At 34.8% G+C, this 16,000-nt stretch overlaps 1 protein-coding gene across 1 annotated transcript; it reads right to left on the reverse strand.

Annotated features, from left to right (window-relative positions):
• Positions 1-3,460: 3,460 nt before the first annotated feature.
• Positions 3,461-14,968, reverse strand: LOC145584851 (polypyrimidine tract-binding protein homolog 1-like). Its single transcript, XM_081641636.1, has 10 exons — positions 14,548-14,968; positions 14,166-14,375; positions 11,304-11,366; positions 11,152-11,225; positions 10,847-10,942; positions 6,519-6,576; positions 6,341-6,445; positions 6,173-6,254; positions 4,104-4,216; positions 3,461-3,960 (listed from the first exon to the last, which is right to left on the reverse strand). The coding sequence occupies exons 1-10, from the start codon at positions 14,728-14,730 to the stop codon at positions 3,583-3,585; spliced, it is 1,362 nt and encodes a 453-aa protein (XP_081497762.1). The 5' UTR covers positions 14,731-14,968; the 3' UTR covers positions 3,461-3,582.
• Between the last annotated feature and the right edge of the window lie 1,032 nt (positions 14,969-16,000).

Raw genomic sequence — 16,000 nt, forward strand, 5'->3', positions numbered from 1 at the left:
TCAGTTCCAATCAAAACAGATCGAATCAGATCAGTTATTTGCCAGGCCAATTTCGGATCGGATTGAACACGGGTTGGGTCAAATCGGTTCTGTTTGAGTTCAGGGCGGGTCAAATCGAATTCGGGTTGAGTTCAAGTCGTATCAAATCGGTGCCGGGTTAAGTTCAGATCGAGTCAAGTTCGGATTCGGGTTGAATTCAGTTCGGTTACAGATCAGGTTTAGGTCTTGAATCAAATCGGATCGGTTACAGTTTGAAACAGATAACTTTTTTCGGGTCGGTTCGGTTTTGACACCTCTACTGACGACTCGGTAAAAAGAATTGTTCGCAGAAGTCACCAAATTTGAAGCAATGGGTTGTTATAAAATACTTGCTTCAAATTAAATGGTCCGGTAAAAAATAAATAAATACTCCATCTGTAACACCCCGACCCCAAACAAATTAGGGAGGGGCCTATTGTCACGAAATGCGCATCGAGGGCCAACAACTGTCCCCACAGACCAACACAAGTCCTTCCGGCGCATTTTGTCCTCACTCATGCGCACCTCGGGAAAACTTCCCAGGAGGTCACCCATCCCGAGACTACTCCCAGCCAAGCACGCTTAACTATGGAGTATTCTTAGCATATGAGCTCCCTAAAAGGAAGATTCATCTTGTTGATATGAGTAGTATATCAAACTCCTTTAAAGCAATCATGAGGGGTATTACATACACCCCCACTTGAGAACGGCAACGCCCTCGTTGCGCCTGGAAAGCTAGGGACTCCAGTATTACGCCTAACGGCAACTGGGTAGCCAAAGTGTTACATCCAGTCTGGCTACGGCCATATGGCCCCAAAATTCTCCCCCGCTAGACGACTGACATAGGATCAATTATCCACGGTCAGCACGCGGTCGCAAGGTTGCTCTGATACCATTTGTAACACCCCGACCCCAAACAAATTAGGGAGGGGCCTATTGTCACGAAATGCGCATCGAGGGCCAACAACTGTCCCCACAGACCAACACAAGTCCTTCCGGCGCATTTTGTCCTCACTCATGCGCACCCCGGGAAAACTTCCCAGGAGGTCACCCATCCCAAGACTACTCCCAGCCAAGCACGCTTAACTATGGAGTATTCTTAGCATATGAGCTCCCTAAAAGGAAGATTCATCTTGTTGATATGAGTAGTATATCAAACTCCTTTAAAGCAATCATGAGGGGTATTACACCATCCGTTCCTTATTGATAGTCTTTTTTGGCTAAATTTTAGTCCCAAAATATTCACCCCACTTGCTCTTTCCAACAACCATTAATATTAATTTTTTACTAAAATTCCCTCCAATTTGCAACAATATTTGTGCAAATTTAACTTTCCCATGTAAATTTTATTTTCCCATGTACTTTTATTACTTTCTCTCTCTACTTTTTTGCATACCCAATATAAATTTATCTTTCCAATGTACTTTTACTACTATTTATTTATGCTTATTAATTCCCGTGAAATTTTCCTATAAGGGACTACCAATAAGGGATGGAGGGAGTAAATAAATGGTCAATTATCTCATACTGTTTAGGAACGTAGAGACTAGAGTAGTAGTGCTCAGAATAATTAATCTAGTGTGAGTCTGGCACTGTCCAAACGGTTTGACAGTTCAGTTTCGGTTCAGTATAAAATCGGTTCAAATGTCTTACAAATTAGTTTCGATTCGGTTCAAATTATTACCGGTTTGATTCGATTTCGGTTTATTCTTGAGCTGTTTTAATTCGGTTCGGCTTGTAAACAGTTTGAGTAGTAAACGATTTGGTACATACGGGTTGCGGTTTGTCAACGGTTCAATGTAAACGATTTTTATCCTGATTCAAACGGTTTTAAATTGGAAATGGTTTCGAGTTAGAAATGGTTCCGTTCTTTAGAAATTCACTTTAGAACGGGTTCAGTTGTTATATGATTTAACATTATTCATATCGATTCGGTTTGGTTTCGGGTTACTAATATATGGTTCGAGTCGATTTTCGATTTCATAAATCAGTTGTTAATCTGATCGGTTTTCATTAAGGTCAGTTGATTTTGGGTAGTTAAACGGTTTTGATTAATAATATTCTTTATTATAATTTTTGTATTGACTTTTATTTGGTTTTGAAAGATCAACGGATCATCTCATTTTAAAAATTTCAAGAATTACAATAATACATCATAAAAATTTGATTAGGCCAACTTTGGTCCAATATAATTCAGAGCAAAATATAAAGCACTTTGATGATGTCGTTTAAAGAGAGGATGAAGATTATTTATGCTTAATCCATAATTACATAAAAAAAAAGTCAGGGAAAACAATAGTGTACTCCGTAGTAAATTTGTGTGTATAATTAGATTTCATTTAAAATTCCTTTTAACGTGATTTTAATCTTTTCTTTATAGTAAGCGGTTTGTAAACAGTTCAATTTATAAGCGGCTCGTTCATAAACGGTTCGTTTTGTAAGTGATTCGTTTTATAAACAGTTTCATTTGTACACGGTTCGGTGAAAACGAGTTGCGGTTTGTTAACGGTTTGGTGTACACGGTTTTTATTCTTGTTCAAAAGATTTCAGGTTGGAAACGATTCAGTTATTTTTCAGTTCAGTTGTATTTCAGTTCGATTTAGAACTGGTTTGGTTCGTTAATGGGTTCAGTTCTTATACAATTTAACATTTATTATTTGAATCGGTTCGATTTCGAGTTTACTAAAATACGGCTCGTGTTGGTTTTCGATTTCAAAAAAATCTGCTTTTAATCGGTTCAGGTCTCATTTGGATAGTTGACAAAGCTCAGTGAGACATATCAATATAATGTTTGTTAATTAAGATTATCCTTATTGATTAAATCCTGTTCTTATGTATAAGAAACTAATTTCATGTGTTTTTAACTTTAGTTTAATTTGTTACTTCGCTATATTTTGTCCTTTATTTTGTTTCTTATGGAATTGTAGACTTAGCTTGGTACATTTGATATATATGACATTTCTGTAAATAAATCAACAATTGTGTATCCCATATTTGATAAAAAAAAGTTGTTAATTTATTTCTATTTTTACCATTTGATAAACATATTTTGCTTATCAAAATAATAAACACGTATTTTCTCGATATCTAAGTCTAAGTTGTAAAGATTTCAACACATCATCCTCCAGTAAATGGCTACAACACATTGTATAATTCCACATAAAAAAATTTGAAGGAGCTTTCTCTACATATAATTATATAAAGCGGTTCCCTTCAGAATTATAGGATAATCATTTATGGAAACATTTCAGTAGAATGCTGCAGACAGTAATCTAAATGTCTTACCTTTTTTTGGTTTTAATTCGAACGAAGGAACCAAACATTAGCAGTAAACTCCACAGACGGATAAAATTTAATCTAACAGACTAGACAAAAATATCAGTTATTCGAGGCCTTACTCCCCTTCTTCGTGGAAGCTTTAGGCGTGTCAAGGAAACCTATGAACAGTAGATAAGCTGCCTTCATTATAAGAGAATCTAAGGATATAATGCAAACTTCACTCCAAAAATTCATATAATAAGAGATACCAAGCAGTTAGATAACAATTTTAAAACAAAAACATGTTTACGAGTGATAAGATGGGCTAGCCCGTGAAGCACCAGGTGCAGGCATTGGCATAGAAGTGCCTGGGGCTGCTGAAATTGGAGCAGAGGCATACGCAGGCATAGGAGATGATGTATATGTCTGACCAGGAAACGTGCTAGGTACTGAAACAAAGGTTTGCCTACCATGCTGCATTGATGGGTCCCATGAGGGTGCAGGTGCCGCATGATTCTGAGGCGGCATGTTAGCACCATTACTGTATCCATTTGAAGGATATCCCGCACTTGTTTGAGGGTTCATCCATGGTGCTGCAGGAGCTCCAGGATAACTTGGAGCCTGTTGGACTGCTAGCATAGTGGGTTCTGGGATTGTGTAATCTCTACTTTTGTCACTATGAGCCTATGACAGAGGGCAGAAAAACCACCATTAAGGATCTTTCATTAGCAATAAATTCAAGAAGCATGCACAAATGAACATAATTCTACAAAGTATATTCTAACCATTGTATTGCAACTCTCTTTAAAACAAAGCACATAATATACCTTTACATTGAGATCAGTATGACGAGAATATGTTAGATGAAGCTTACAATAGCCACCATCATAAATGCAATGTCCTTCCAAAGATTCTTTCGCAACAGAAGCCGTACTAACATCTGAAAAAGAAACAATACAAATACTTAGAAACCTTAATGACTTCCATAACTAGGCAGAGAAGATGCATGACACTAAAGACCATCAATCTTTTCATAGTAGACCATCAATCTTTTCATAGTATATAAATGAAGAATTATTAGTAGCAAAGATCACAGATTACGATTGCCAAACCCCCCAAGTTTTATTATTATTTTAATATTATTATTATATAGAAAACTGTAACAGTAGTCATTTCAGATCAAGAAACAACCGTCAGTGAGAATTCTAACCAAGCAGATAGTTTGAATAAAAAAACTATAATATCAAGACTATTGATAGTCTTTCCATCACAACTGAATCGATGAAACAAATACTGCCTCCATTTTTTATTAGTTGACATGATTTGACTTATTCACACACTTCCCTTTGACCATGTTTTGTGATTTATATGTAATGAAAAATATAGTGATGTGGGATATTGTTAGAATCGTCACGATATATATTTTCTAAATATCAACTTTTCATATTTTTTGCTTATTGAAAATTAAAGATATTAATGGTTGAATTTGTGCATTGGCAAACATTACAAAAGAAACATGTCAACTAAAAAGAAACGGAGGAAGTAAGAAACAAGAATCTTAAAACCAAAAAAAGACTTTGGTGTCAATAATAATAAATAAATTTAAATTATTAAAACCCTACAAGATCAAAGCATCAAATGATAAACATAGGCACATAGCTGAAGGACAAAGAAGATTGTCTAACTAAGTCATCGAATTGAAATGCAACGACCAAATCATACTAATGACTTGGCTTTTGAGACAGTTAACATGCTTCCAGCTCATTCAACAGACCACAATTATCAAGCATTTGCCTTCGGAAAAACACAGTACATGAAAAAGATTATTCCAATATGCTATTGAACCATACAACAAAGGATGAATCATGAACATCTTCAAAAACTAAAAAAAAAAAAAAAAAAAAAAAAAAAAAAAAAAAAACAAAACAAAACAAAAAAAGGGCTTTTCTAAGCTATGCCCTTGAGATCGTTGAGTTTCTAAGGTATTGCCCATGCTTTTCAAAATTACTCCAACTTAAGGTGTTTAATCAACTGTACCCTCCGAAGTTAACTCAAAGTTAGTAATTCTAAGAAAATGGGAAGTAATAAGAAGAGGATGAGAAAAAAAACAAAAAGTACACCCGAGAACTTGACATATCTATGGTTGCATTAAAAAGAAAGAAGAAAAAGTAGATGAGAAAGTGTGGAAAAAAATGCTTAATGTCAATCCCTTTATATGATTCTAACTCAATTTTGGGCATGAAAATTTTCTATAAAGTGGGATAATTAATAGTTAATCTAACTACTAATGTTGGATTAACATTAGAGGGTACGGTTAAACAAACACCTTAAAATTAGAGGGCACATATTGTAATTTCAAAAAAGCATGAGCACACCTTAGAAATTCAACAACCACGAGAGTATAGCTTAGAAAAATAAAAAAAAAATATAAAAAATAAAAAATAAATAAAAACTTTTAAGTAACAATCACCATTACTTTCACTTTTCTTTAATTGATTCTGTCCATTCAAACCACAAAATCCAATGAAGTACCGCATTGAAAACCCTAAATATTATAGAGATGCAGAGAAGCTATATCCTCAAGACTCTGTGCAGCCTGGGAATGGGGTCTTACTCCAAATCCAATCAAGAATTAGAAAAAAGTAAGAACATAAATAACAAGGGAGGTGTTTTTCAAAGTGTTTCCTAGTAAAAAGAGAAATGTGACCTTTTCTAACGCGGCAACATATCTTTCAGAAGAGGACATTTAGTTAATTACATACAGAATGTAAGGTCCAAAAAGTATCGCAAATCGGAAGAACAGCCAAATAGATTACAGATATCCAGAAGTAAGAAACTTAACACAACACAGAGATGATAAATTACTTATGAGGTGGTGGGAGGGTCAATCTCTTACCAGGATACTGAATTAGAGCCTGTGTCTGGCCATTTTTTTCAAATATAGCTATTTTTTGAACAGTGCCAAATGCAGAAAATACCTGTAAAAAACCATTTGATAAGCATAACAATGAATAGAACTCGCTAGTAATAACCAAAATGTGACGCTGATGATACAATTTATTACCGTATGAAGAACATCAACAGTAACAGCATATTGCATATTCTCGATTGCAGCAAGAAGTACATTGCTCTCCTGATCTTTTTTAACTCCGTCAGCACCAACAACAGGCTAGAAAAAAGACATTTAGTCAGCATATCTGTAACACTGTAAGTTAATTCACTTGCATGATGAAGAAACGCACCTGAACAAGACCTTCAAAAGCAGTAGGGTTCACAGGAAGGTAAGGATTAGTATAGTCCCTGCAGATAGATAAGAAATTTTAAAAATGAATTGCACCATTCCAACAGTAGTAAAACCAGATGATTCATAATTTTAGACAAGTGTGAAAGAAAAATAAAATTAAACTGTTTAATATAAAAAGTCGTGTTATCTGGTAGAGCTGCATCTACTCATCTAGTAGCTATTAAGGATACTGAGGTGAGGCACATTCGTAAAGGGAGCAATAAATAGGATTTATAAATCATGAACCACATTACACCTCATAATTATCATAGCTAGAGAAACATGCTGCTAAGGGTGATTAAATGAACCCACACTCACATATTTGAAAATTAGGGCCTAAATGGGATTTCTTGACTGAAGCGAATTTGCCACCAAAATCATTCGAATTAAAACAAATTTTGATGTTATAATGGAATTAAATAAAGTAATTTTCATATACTGATGAGGAGGAGTTTCTAAAAAATAATTAAGTCATGATGTTGATAATGTGTTTTCTGATTATATAGCTATATTGCAAGGTTAGTGATGGCTTGCTTTCTTATACTCTCCCATTTTTTACAAACTATTTCTGCATATATTGATGTTGGGATGGTTATCTAGCCTTTAACAGGTGGTATATCATGTCCTAACTCCTAAAAGTTAGGGCTGAGCAAAACTACCTGATAATCCGAAAACCCGATTCGCATCCGATCCGAAAATTTAGGATAATCGATCCGAAAACATTTTCGGATCGGATATCCGATCCGGAAATTTCGGATATCCGATCGGATATCGGAATTCGGATATCTGAATATCCAAAAAAAGTCGGATATCAGATCGGATATCCAATCCAAAATCCGAAAACCCAGCCAAACAAGCAAACCGTAAAATCCTAAATAACCCAAAAGCCCAAATACCCCCCGAAGCCCAAATACCCCCCGAAGCCCAAATACCAAAACCCTAAATCCCATGCCCCTCCCTCTCATTTTCTCCTCTGATTTCCAAATTTTTCATCCTCTCAAATCTCTTTCTCCTCTGTATTCTCCAAACATCATTCCTCACCACCAGTTTCTCTTTCATCCTTTCCTTTCTCTCGATCTTCTCTTTCATCCTTTTCTCCTCCTTTGTTCTTTGCAATCCACTGCCGATTGTTCTTTGTTCTTCGTTCTTTGCTAGCGGCGGCGACATAATATAATCATACTTACATAAGCAGCGACGACGACCATCCTAAGCGGCGGCTCCACCAACTGAATCTCCTAAGCGGCGGCTCTCTCACACTCTCAACAACTCAACTTTTTTCTAATTTTTTTTTTTTTCCAGATTTACTTATTGTTTAAATTATATAGTTTGTATTTAAGTGTTAAAATTTTCTGGGTTTTTTAGATGTTAGATTCTGATTTCATACAAAATTAATCTTTGGTTTTTGTCATTTAGGTCTTTTTATACCAAATTATAGTTTGTGTTAATGTTGATTGTTATATATTCTAAATTTCTGGGTTGTTATATTTTGATATTCGTGGGTTTATTAGATTCAAAATATATGAATAATTGTAATTTATGATAATGAGTTTGATTATTAAAAAATACATCTTATTAAAAGATCGGGTATTGGATATCCGAATTACCCGATCCGAAATTCTCGGATATCCGATTTATCCAATTACCCGATCCGAAATTTTCGGATATCCGAAACATTTCGGATCGGATACGGATATTAAAATTCACGATTTTTAGATACGGGTATCCGATCCGTGCTCACCCCTACTAAAAGTATCCATAAAAATAAGGAATATCATATTTAGTGTCTACTCCATGCATCAAACCAAATGTGTAAGTGTCCAAAAATGTCAAATACAACACATACTAATTCACGTGAATTATTAAATCAACTCAGCACTCCCACTGTATTATTAGGGCTGCATATACTCCCACATCACACAAGGCATGGGCCTCATTAAATTGTGATGTAGCTACCTATGGAGTTTTCTAGACAGTTGCAATATTCAAGATGGTTGCGCTTTCTAATATTAAAGTAATTAAACTGAGAAATGCTAATGGTAGGGTAAGTATGCTATAACTTTTTACATCATACTAATTCACCACTTAACTAAAAATGCTTTGGGCAGACCCTAGGTGCCAGGAACATAAAGGCAATGATGTCTGCTCCTCAAGAGACCCCAAGAACAATGACCTCACTGGGTACAGAGGCAGCAACAAAGTGACAATGATGTCTTAAAATGCTAATTCACCACTTAACTTATAATTCTTTGGGCGAACCCTAGATGCCAGGTACATAAAGGCGATGATGTCTTCTCCTCAAGAGACCCCAAGAACAATGACCTCACTGGGTACAGAGGCCGCAACAAAGTGGCAAATTATGAGGCTAGACTTCCTTGTTCGAGATAAAGAGAAAAAAAATAGTTGAAACTTGCAGTACAGTTCATGTTTCCTTCAAATTAAATCTTAATCTGCCATTATGATCCATAGCTGAGCAAGAGCACTAATTCTAAAATCACAAATCATAATCATAAGTTGCCCATTATACTATAAACCAACTATCTGCCTTTCACCTTGGGACACAGCTGTGCTGAAATCACTCCATTAAGGGTTTAATTTGTTCACCTTATTTTCACTTATTTCATATGTAATAAGTTCAAATAAGTTCTGTTAAGTTCAAATAAGTTCAATTTAGGAAAAATAAGTTCTGATAAGAGCTGTCCAAGTACAAATTATACTTAAAATAAGTTTGAATAAAATCTAATAAGTTCAAATAAGTTTAGATAAGTTTGATAAAATAAGTTCAGATACGTGAAAATCAGGTGAATAGAACACACCCTAAGCCATGATCTGACAAGCCAATCCCAATTAAGTTCATGAACCTCCAACAACACTGATTAACATTTAAGTACTATAAACCTAAACCATACACAGCTGCACTCAAAATTCTTCCTTGATGGCTTAATCCGAAACAAATCAACCCAAAATTAATTGACCAATATAAATTGCATTTTTTACACCATAACAGTCGATTCCCTTCTTCCTTTGCACTGAAATGGCAATCTCTAAGAAGAAACCTTTGCATGCCATTTCAATCTACAATCTACTATCCACACCACAAAAATTACTTCCTAAGTCTCTTGGACTTGGTAGTGGGATTTAGTTGAGTACAGCTGTACAGGTGATTAGAAGATAAGGTAGTAATTATTATTTATTGTTTTTCAATTCAGGCGTAGGGACCACAATGATTTAAACAAGTCAATACAATAAGAGCCAAAAAAAAATGAGGGATTCTAAAAGATTATAATTAAGAGGGCAAAAGGGGAAATGGAAAGTGAAAAGGAGGGAGAAGCTGACAATAGGCCTGAAATCACAAAAATACTCAGATTCTGATACCTATGTGATTCTAGAAGTGATGATCAGAATATTAACAATGAATTAAAAGAGGAACCACCACAGCATGAAGACACGAGCAAATTGCTAGGAAAAGTGCACAGAAGATAAGCCTTAAATCAAACATACATGAAACCAGATTCGTAATGTTAATCTGAGAAGCAAATAAAACCATCATCATCAAAATTTTCCACACAATATCATAAAACTGCCAGCAGTTATTTTCAAAGGGATCATTCTAATATCTAACTGATCCTTAAGCCTCCCTAACAAGGAACAGGATTAATCACCCAAAATAATCTCTAATCTTAAACATGATAGAATACATCATGTGGACTTCCTTAGTGATGTCTGATAAGTGTGATTTGCTCCATAAACAATTTCTTCTTTATCTTTAGTTGTAGCAATTGTAACTAGTCTTCTATGGGTTGAGATCAACATCCCTAGGTCTACCTCCAATAACAAAAAATCTCAGTGTCCCAAGCAATGGAGTGAATCCACTCACCAAAGCTTATGAACAAGTAAGAATCTCAGTATACACTATACACTATACAGTCACTACTTAACAGTCATCTGAGAGAGAGAGAGAGCAGAGAGAGAGAAATTCAAAGTTTCCATGGTTTCTTTACAATAAAGTACACAAGTAAAGTTGTTCTACCATGGTAATGGGTTGCTTAGAGACAAGATCATTTTTACACAGCTTATGTCATAAGAGAAAATAAAGACTGGAAATGATCGTGGGGATACCCAGTCCCTTCCCTAAATATTGCTTTTGCCACTTCTCCCATACATGCATTGACATAATAATTTGGCAAAACATAATTCTTATCCAACGAAATTTTGAATATAAAATAACATTTCAATTCAGCAAAAAATAGTCAATGAACTTTCTCAGTGATGGATCAGCAAAGTAAGTACCTGCTCCTGTGTGATTGAAACTTAATATTCAGGTCTGTGTGTGCAGAATATGAAATTCGCAAATTACATGAACTCACATGCTCCGGAAGCAAATACCTATATCAAAATGTTTAGTCAATATCAGAATATAAAAGAAGAAATTGACAGGCAGAGCAAGTGTATAGATATTTTTTTTCCCGAAACAACTTACACAATAACACAGCAACCTCTAAATACAGGTTATATACTTGGCAAACTGATACATCATTCACGAATTGAAATGAGGATAAGGCAAGGGAAATTAAAAGGCAGCAATGACCTCATACCTGGGGATACTTCTCCCATCCAATGCATCCTTTGCTGCACTTGCTGTGTCAACATCGCTAAATTGGATTAACGCCTGCATTCCAAATTAATAAACTGAGACAATAGCAAAGGGAGAACACTACAGTACAAAATGGAAGATCAAACTCTTTACCTGAAATCCAGCTGCCTTTTCAAAGGTGGCAATTTTGTGAACAAATCCAAAGGCAGAAAATACCTTTCAAACACAGAAAATCAAAAGGAACAATAACCCAATAAGTATAGGATGAAATAAGCAAATGAACAACATGTGGCTCATCTTGATGCTCATTAGCAACTATGAAATTAGCAATAGACTAGAATCAGGTGCAGAACAAGACCTGTATATTTAAGCGTGACGATAGACCATAGAAAGCAGTATGACCCACATGATTTTAATTCCAAACTCTCTCCAACAAAAGAATTTAAATAAGAACCATCATCATCTGTGATTCAATGATGTCAATCAAAATTCACAATTACAAAGAAGACAACCTATAAAAATTTAAGGACAGTCAATTACATTTGCTGTAGCATAAAGCAACTCATACAGAAAGAACATTCACTATTAATGGCAACAAAAAAGAGCACCAAACAACAGGAGGGCAGAAAAAGATAAGAACAGGAAGGAAAGATAAGAAGAAAAAAGATACTGATAAACAGAAGAGAGAGAGAGATGATGAAAGATAATGGGACTTCCACAAAAGTGAAGAAAAAGAGAAATTAACCTATAGGAACAACTTTAAGTGAGACCATTCTGAATACATTGACCTTCGAGTTACCAGCCTAGTTATTACGATAATTCACCAAATGCTGCAAAATAGATCCAGCCTTGGTGTAAGCAAAGCCGTTTTGTGGGGAAAAAAAAAGCTGGAATTTTGTCCTGGTGCAAGTAGTTTTGATTTTGTGTCTTTTGAATGTATGAGTTTTGAACCTGATGTGCCAAGTATTCTACATGATATGTTCATTTTAATATTGAAAACTCTCACTTCTTCTGAAAAGCATTTAGAGAAGCAATGTGTCGAAGGCATAGGGTACTCAGTAAAGTGCAGTCACTTTGAACCATAGTGAAATAGAAATTAGATCAATGTCCATAAAACAGAGAGAATAAAGATAACAAGGAAAGAAACACAGCCTTAAGTCCTTACACTTAAAAGATAAGAAAAAGAATTCAAAGCATTCAAACTATTAGGTCACAGCTAAAATAACTTAGGCTTGTTTAATTCAACTCAATTTAATTTATCTTACATATTTCATACATATTCAAACAAAATAAGTTTTTTAGGACAACTTCAGAAAAATTTAATCAAACAAAAGCATGTAATTTACGTTACTACAAAAGACCCTACATACCCAAAGAATTCACAAATAATACTGATACATGGGTAAAGATATCATACCAAACAACTCACTTTCCACAACACTCATCCATAGAGACATCACCAAGCAATATAGTTTATCTCTTCTCACAGACAGAATTTTTCCTTCTTCCAAGGCATTTAGTAACTTCCCCAAAACAAACAATTCTATGAGGCATGACTCATGAGTGACCCGGGGTCATAAACTCTGTGGTCTACAGTAAAGCGAGAGGCGCTAAACAACTTTGGTTGCAGAATGAAGATTGGGCAAGGAAGAGGAGAATGGAGGCAAATGGAAGAAAATAGATAAACAATGTCATGAGGAAAAGGAGCAGCTTCTGCTGGCAGTCTAATTGTGGAAGACAGGTAACTTTCTCTTTTCTCTACTGTTTTCTGTTACAAGAAACTTTATCTCGTTTTCTTATCTTCATTAAACACATCAACACATTGTAAAGGCCAGTACTTACAGCAAATGTTCCAGCTCTCCAATTTGCATCATATTATTTCATATATATATAGACGCCACTTCTAACTTTCCCCATCCACACTAGGCACATACATTGATAATATTAGCTTGTGTTTGTCAAAGAACAAAAAGGGTGAATTACATGATTGTTCATAAGGAAATAAATGTCCCAATCATCTCACAGCTACAGAATTTATGATACAAAAAAATTTAGGGTTCTGCAATGCAAATCAAAACGTTTTGACAATAGTGTCTCTTTTGCAATTTATTTTGTGTGTGCTCCACATGATGGCAATAGTAAAAAGTACACAAGAGCCAAGATTCTCTTTAAGTCTGCTTAGCCTTCACATATGATTGCTCCACCAGAATTTCATAACATAGCATAATGTTCTAACTCTCTTCAAAAAGGCTTGTAACTTTTTTTATCCCGTACATATTCCTTGGCATCCCATACTAATGACATAATGCCTTATCAATACTTTAGTTCTCTTTCCTTAAACAGTTGAACCTAATATAAATTGTCAAACTATCAACTTCGAAGCACCCCCTAAATCCAAGGTACAATATGCCCATAAGGCCCAAGGAAAACTAATTTAACACTCAGGCTCATAACATCAAATAAAAGCCTATTTATTTTAAACGGCTTCTTTAGCCATTGATATAACAGTAAATATTAAGATCATGTTCTAAACCTTAGAAATATTGTACAATCCTGCAATCTAGCAATTACAAAAATGACAATTTTAATCTGACTAGTACAATAGTTATCTCATATGATCATTCGGGCAGGGAATAGAAATTTTGACACGATTATTAAAGATCACAAGGCATTTATTAGGATTTAGGGGGGGGGGGGGGGGGGGGGGGGGGCGCTTTCCTAACTTTTTCAATATAGCACCAATAATATACAGTCTTTATCGCTTAACAAATTCAAACGATTTAGATGTATTCCACAAATTACTATTTTCAAAACCTAGGCATAACTATGTTCACAAGTCTAGTGAAGTAGTGATCCTAAAAACCTAGTGCACAACATATAAAAAGGCGTTTCGTTTGAAAGTCAATAATTGACATGACTCAGCAGCTTCAACATATCATCATCAGTTTCATTACCATGTAAAACAAAATGAAGAAATTATTGCATTAAAATTTAAGCCTTCAAAGAAGCACTCACCAAGTGAATAACTTCAATAGTCACGTCACCAGGTTGCACTCCTTCCATAGTAACTAGCAACACATTCCCCGGAATATCACCAGGGCTCTTATTGTTCACGATTTCGTGTCTATTCGAATACTGAATGTACACAGTTTTACCCCGAACTTGCGCCGGCTCTGAGGCCGACGCAAAATACGAAACCATAGAGATAGCCTGATTAAGGTCTGCCTGCAATCATACATCAAATTCCAAAAATAATCATTACCCAACAATATTATCATAAATCATCCCATTAATCCCACCTACAATTCAAACAATTTCTATCATACCTACAAAACTTAAAAGCCCTAATTTCACAAATTAACCAATTTAAGACTATAATTCAAAATTAAACACATACATATTCGACGAAAGCTTGATTACGATTGGCGCCGACATTGCACTTGGTATTGACGATCTTACCAAAGGGTTTACAGAGCTCAACAAGCTCCTCTTCGGAACACTCCCATGGAAGATTGCGCAAGTGAAGAACCTTCGATGGTGTCTGGGTGTACCTAAACTGATGTTGCCCAGAAGATGACATCGTAGGAAAAACTAGGGTTTTCGATGAATTTTAAGATTTCAATTTCACAAAATTGATCGAAGATAGAAAGTAGAGAAGAAGAAATTAGGGATTTGGTTGGAGTTTTTGGGGAAAAAGGGTTTTTTGATGAACGATGAAGATGAATGAAGTTTGGGTTTGTGGGATGATGAGATAGTTAACCCACTGAGATTGGGATATTTTCGTCTACACCTTTTTTTTTTTTTTTTTTTGGGGAACTTTTTCCGTTTTTCGTCTACACCTTTAACGGGCAGTTTTTTTTTTTTTTTTTATAAATGATCCAGAAATTCTTATATATATCTGGGCGATAAATCGGATGTGTCTAAAGGTAAGGGTAATTTCTACCAATTTGTTACTCTTTGCAACTAAAAATTTTGAAATGAGCCAAAAATATATATATATATATATATATATATATATATATATATATATATATATATATATATATATATACCCAAAGTTGCATCCATGTAATAGGATGTGTAGAGGAATTTATGCTACGTATTTATGATGTGTACAAAAATCACTCATACAACTCATCCTCTTGAATGTTTGTAAAAAAACATACAAAGTATAAATTAACTCATTCTCTTGTCATATTATTTCATCTATTCCACAAAAGCACTCTACATATATATGAACGATGAAGATGAATGAAGTTTGGGTTTGTGGGATGATGAGATAGTTAACCCACTGAGATTGGGATATTTTCATCTACACCCTTTTTTTTTTAAGGAACTTTTTCCGTTTTTTGTCTACACCTTTAACAGGCAGTTTTTTTTTTTTTTTTATAAATGATCCAGAAATTCTTATATATAGTTTAAGTTTTATGATGAGATTTTAAATTTTATCGACAGCTTGGATTTGTTATTGGTGAATATATATATGTGGCGTGAGTAGAATCGAATTGGGCAAATAACTACAAATATCATTGAAGAGGGATATATAGTATGTACCAATGCATTGAAAGAAACTTTGAAGATCATTGATGACAACAAGGTTATTGCCTATTATGACTAAGGTTGAAAATTTATCCTCTTTAAAATGAAAGAAGATTCCATTTTAGATAGTCATTGCTTTATAGGATGAGGCAAACCCATTAATAAGATTGATCACAAAATTTGGTTCCCTTCTTTTACTATAATATAATCCCAAGTTCTTCTTTATTATTCTCAATTCCACTTACAAATGGTAACACACCTGTTGAAATTGAGTTTAGTATTGTAATGTTACTACTTCTTTATTGCTACCA

Source organism: Chenopodium album, chromosome 16 (genome assembly GCF_948465745.1).
Source record: "Chenopodium album chromosome 16, dcCheAlbu1.1, whole genome shotgun sequence".
Lineage (NCBI taxonomy): Eukaryota > Viridiplantae > Streptophyta > Magnoliopsida > Caryophyllales > Amaranthaceae > Chenopodium > Chenopodium album.

Coding starts and splice junctions, on each gene's coding strand:
- LOC145584851 (XM_081641636.1), bottom strand. CDS start 14,730: ATGTCATCTTCTGGGCAACATCAGTTTAGGTACACCCAGACACCATCG. Junction 10,943..11,151: donor GATGGGAGAAGTATCCCCAG/GTATGAGGTCAT, acceptor ATTTTGATATAG/GTATTTGCTTCCGGAGCATG. Junction 6,255..6,340: donor CTGTTGATGTTCTTCATACG/GTAATAAATTGT, acceptor GGTTTTTTACAG/GTATTTTCTGCATTTGGCAC.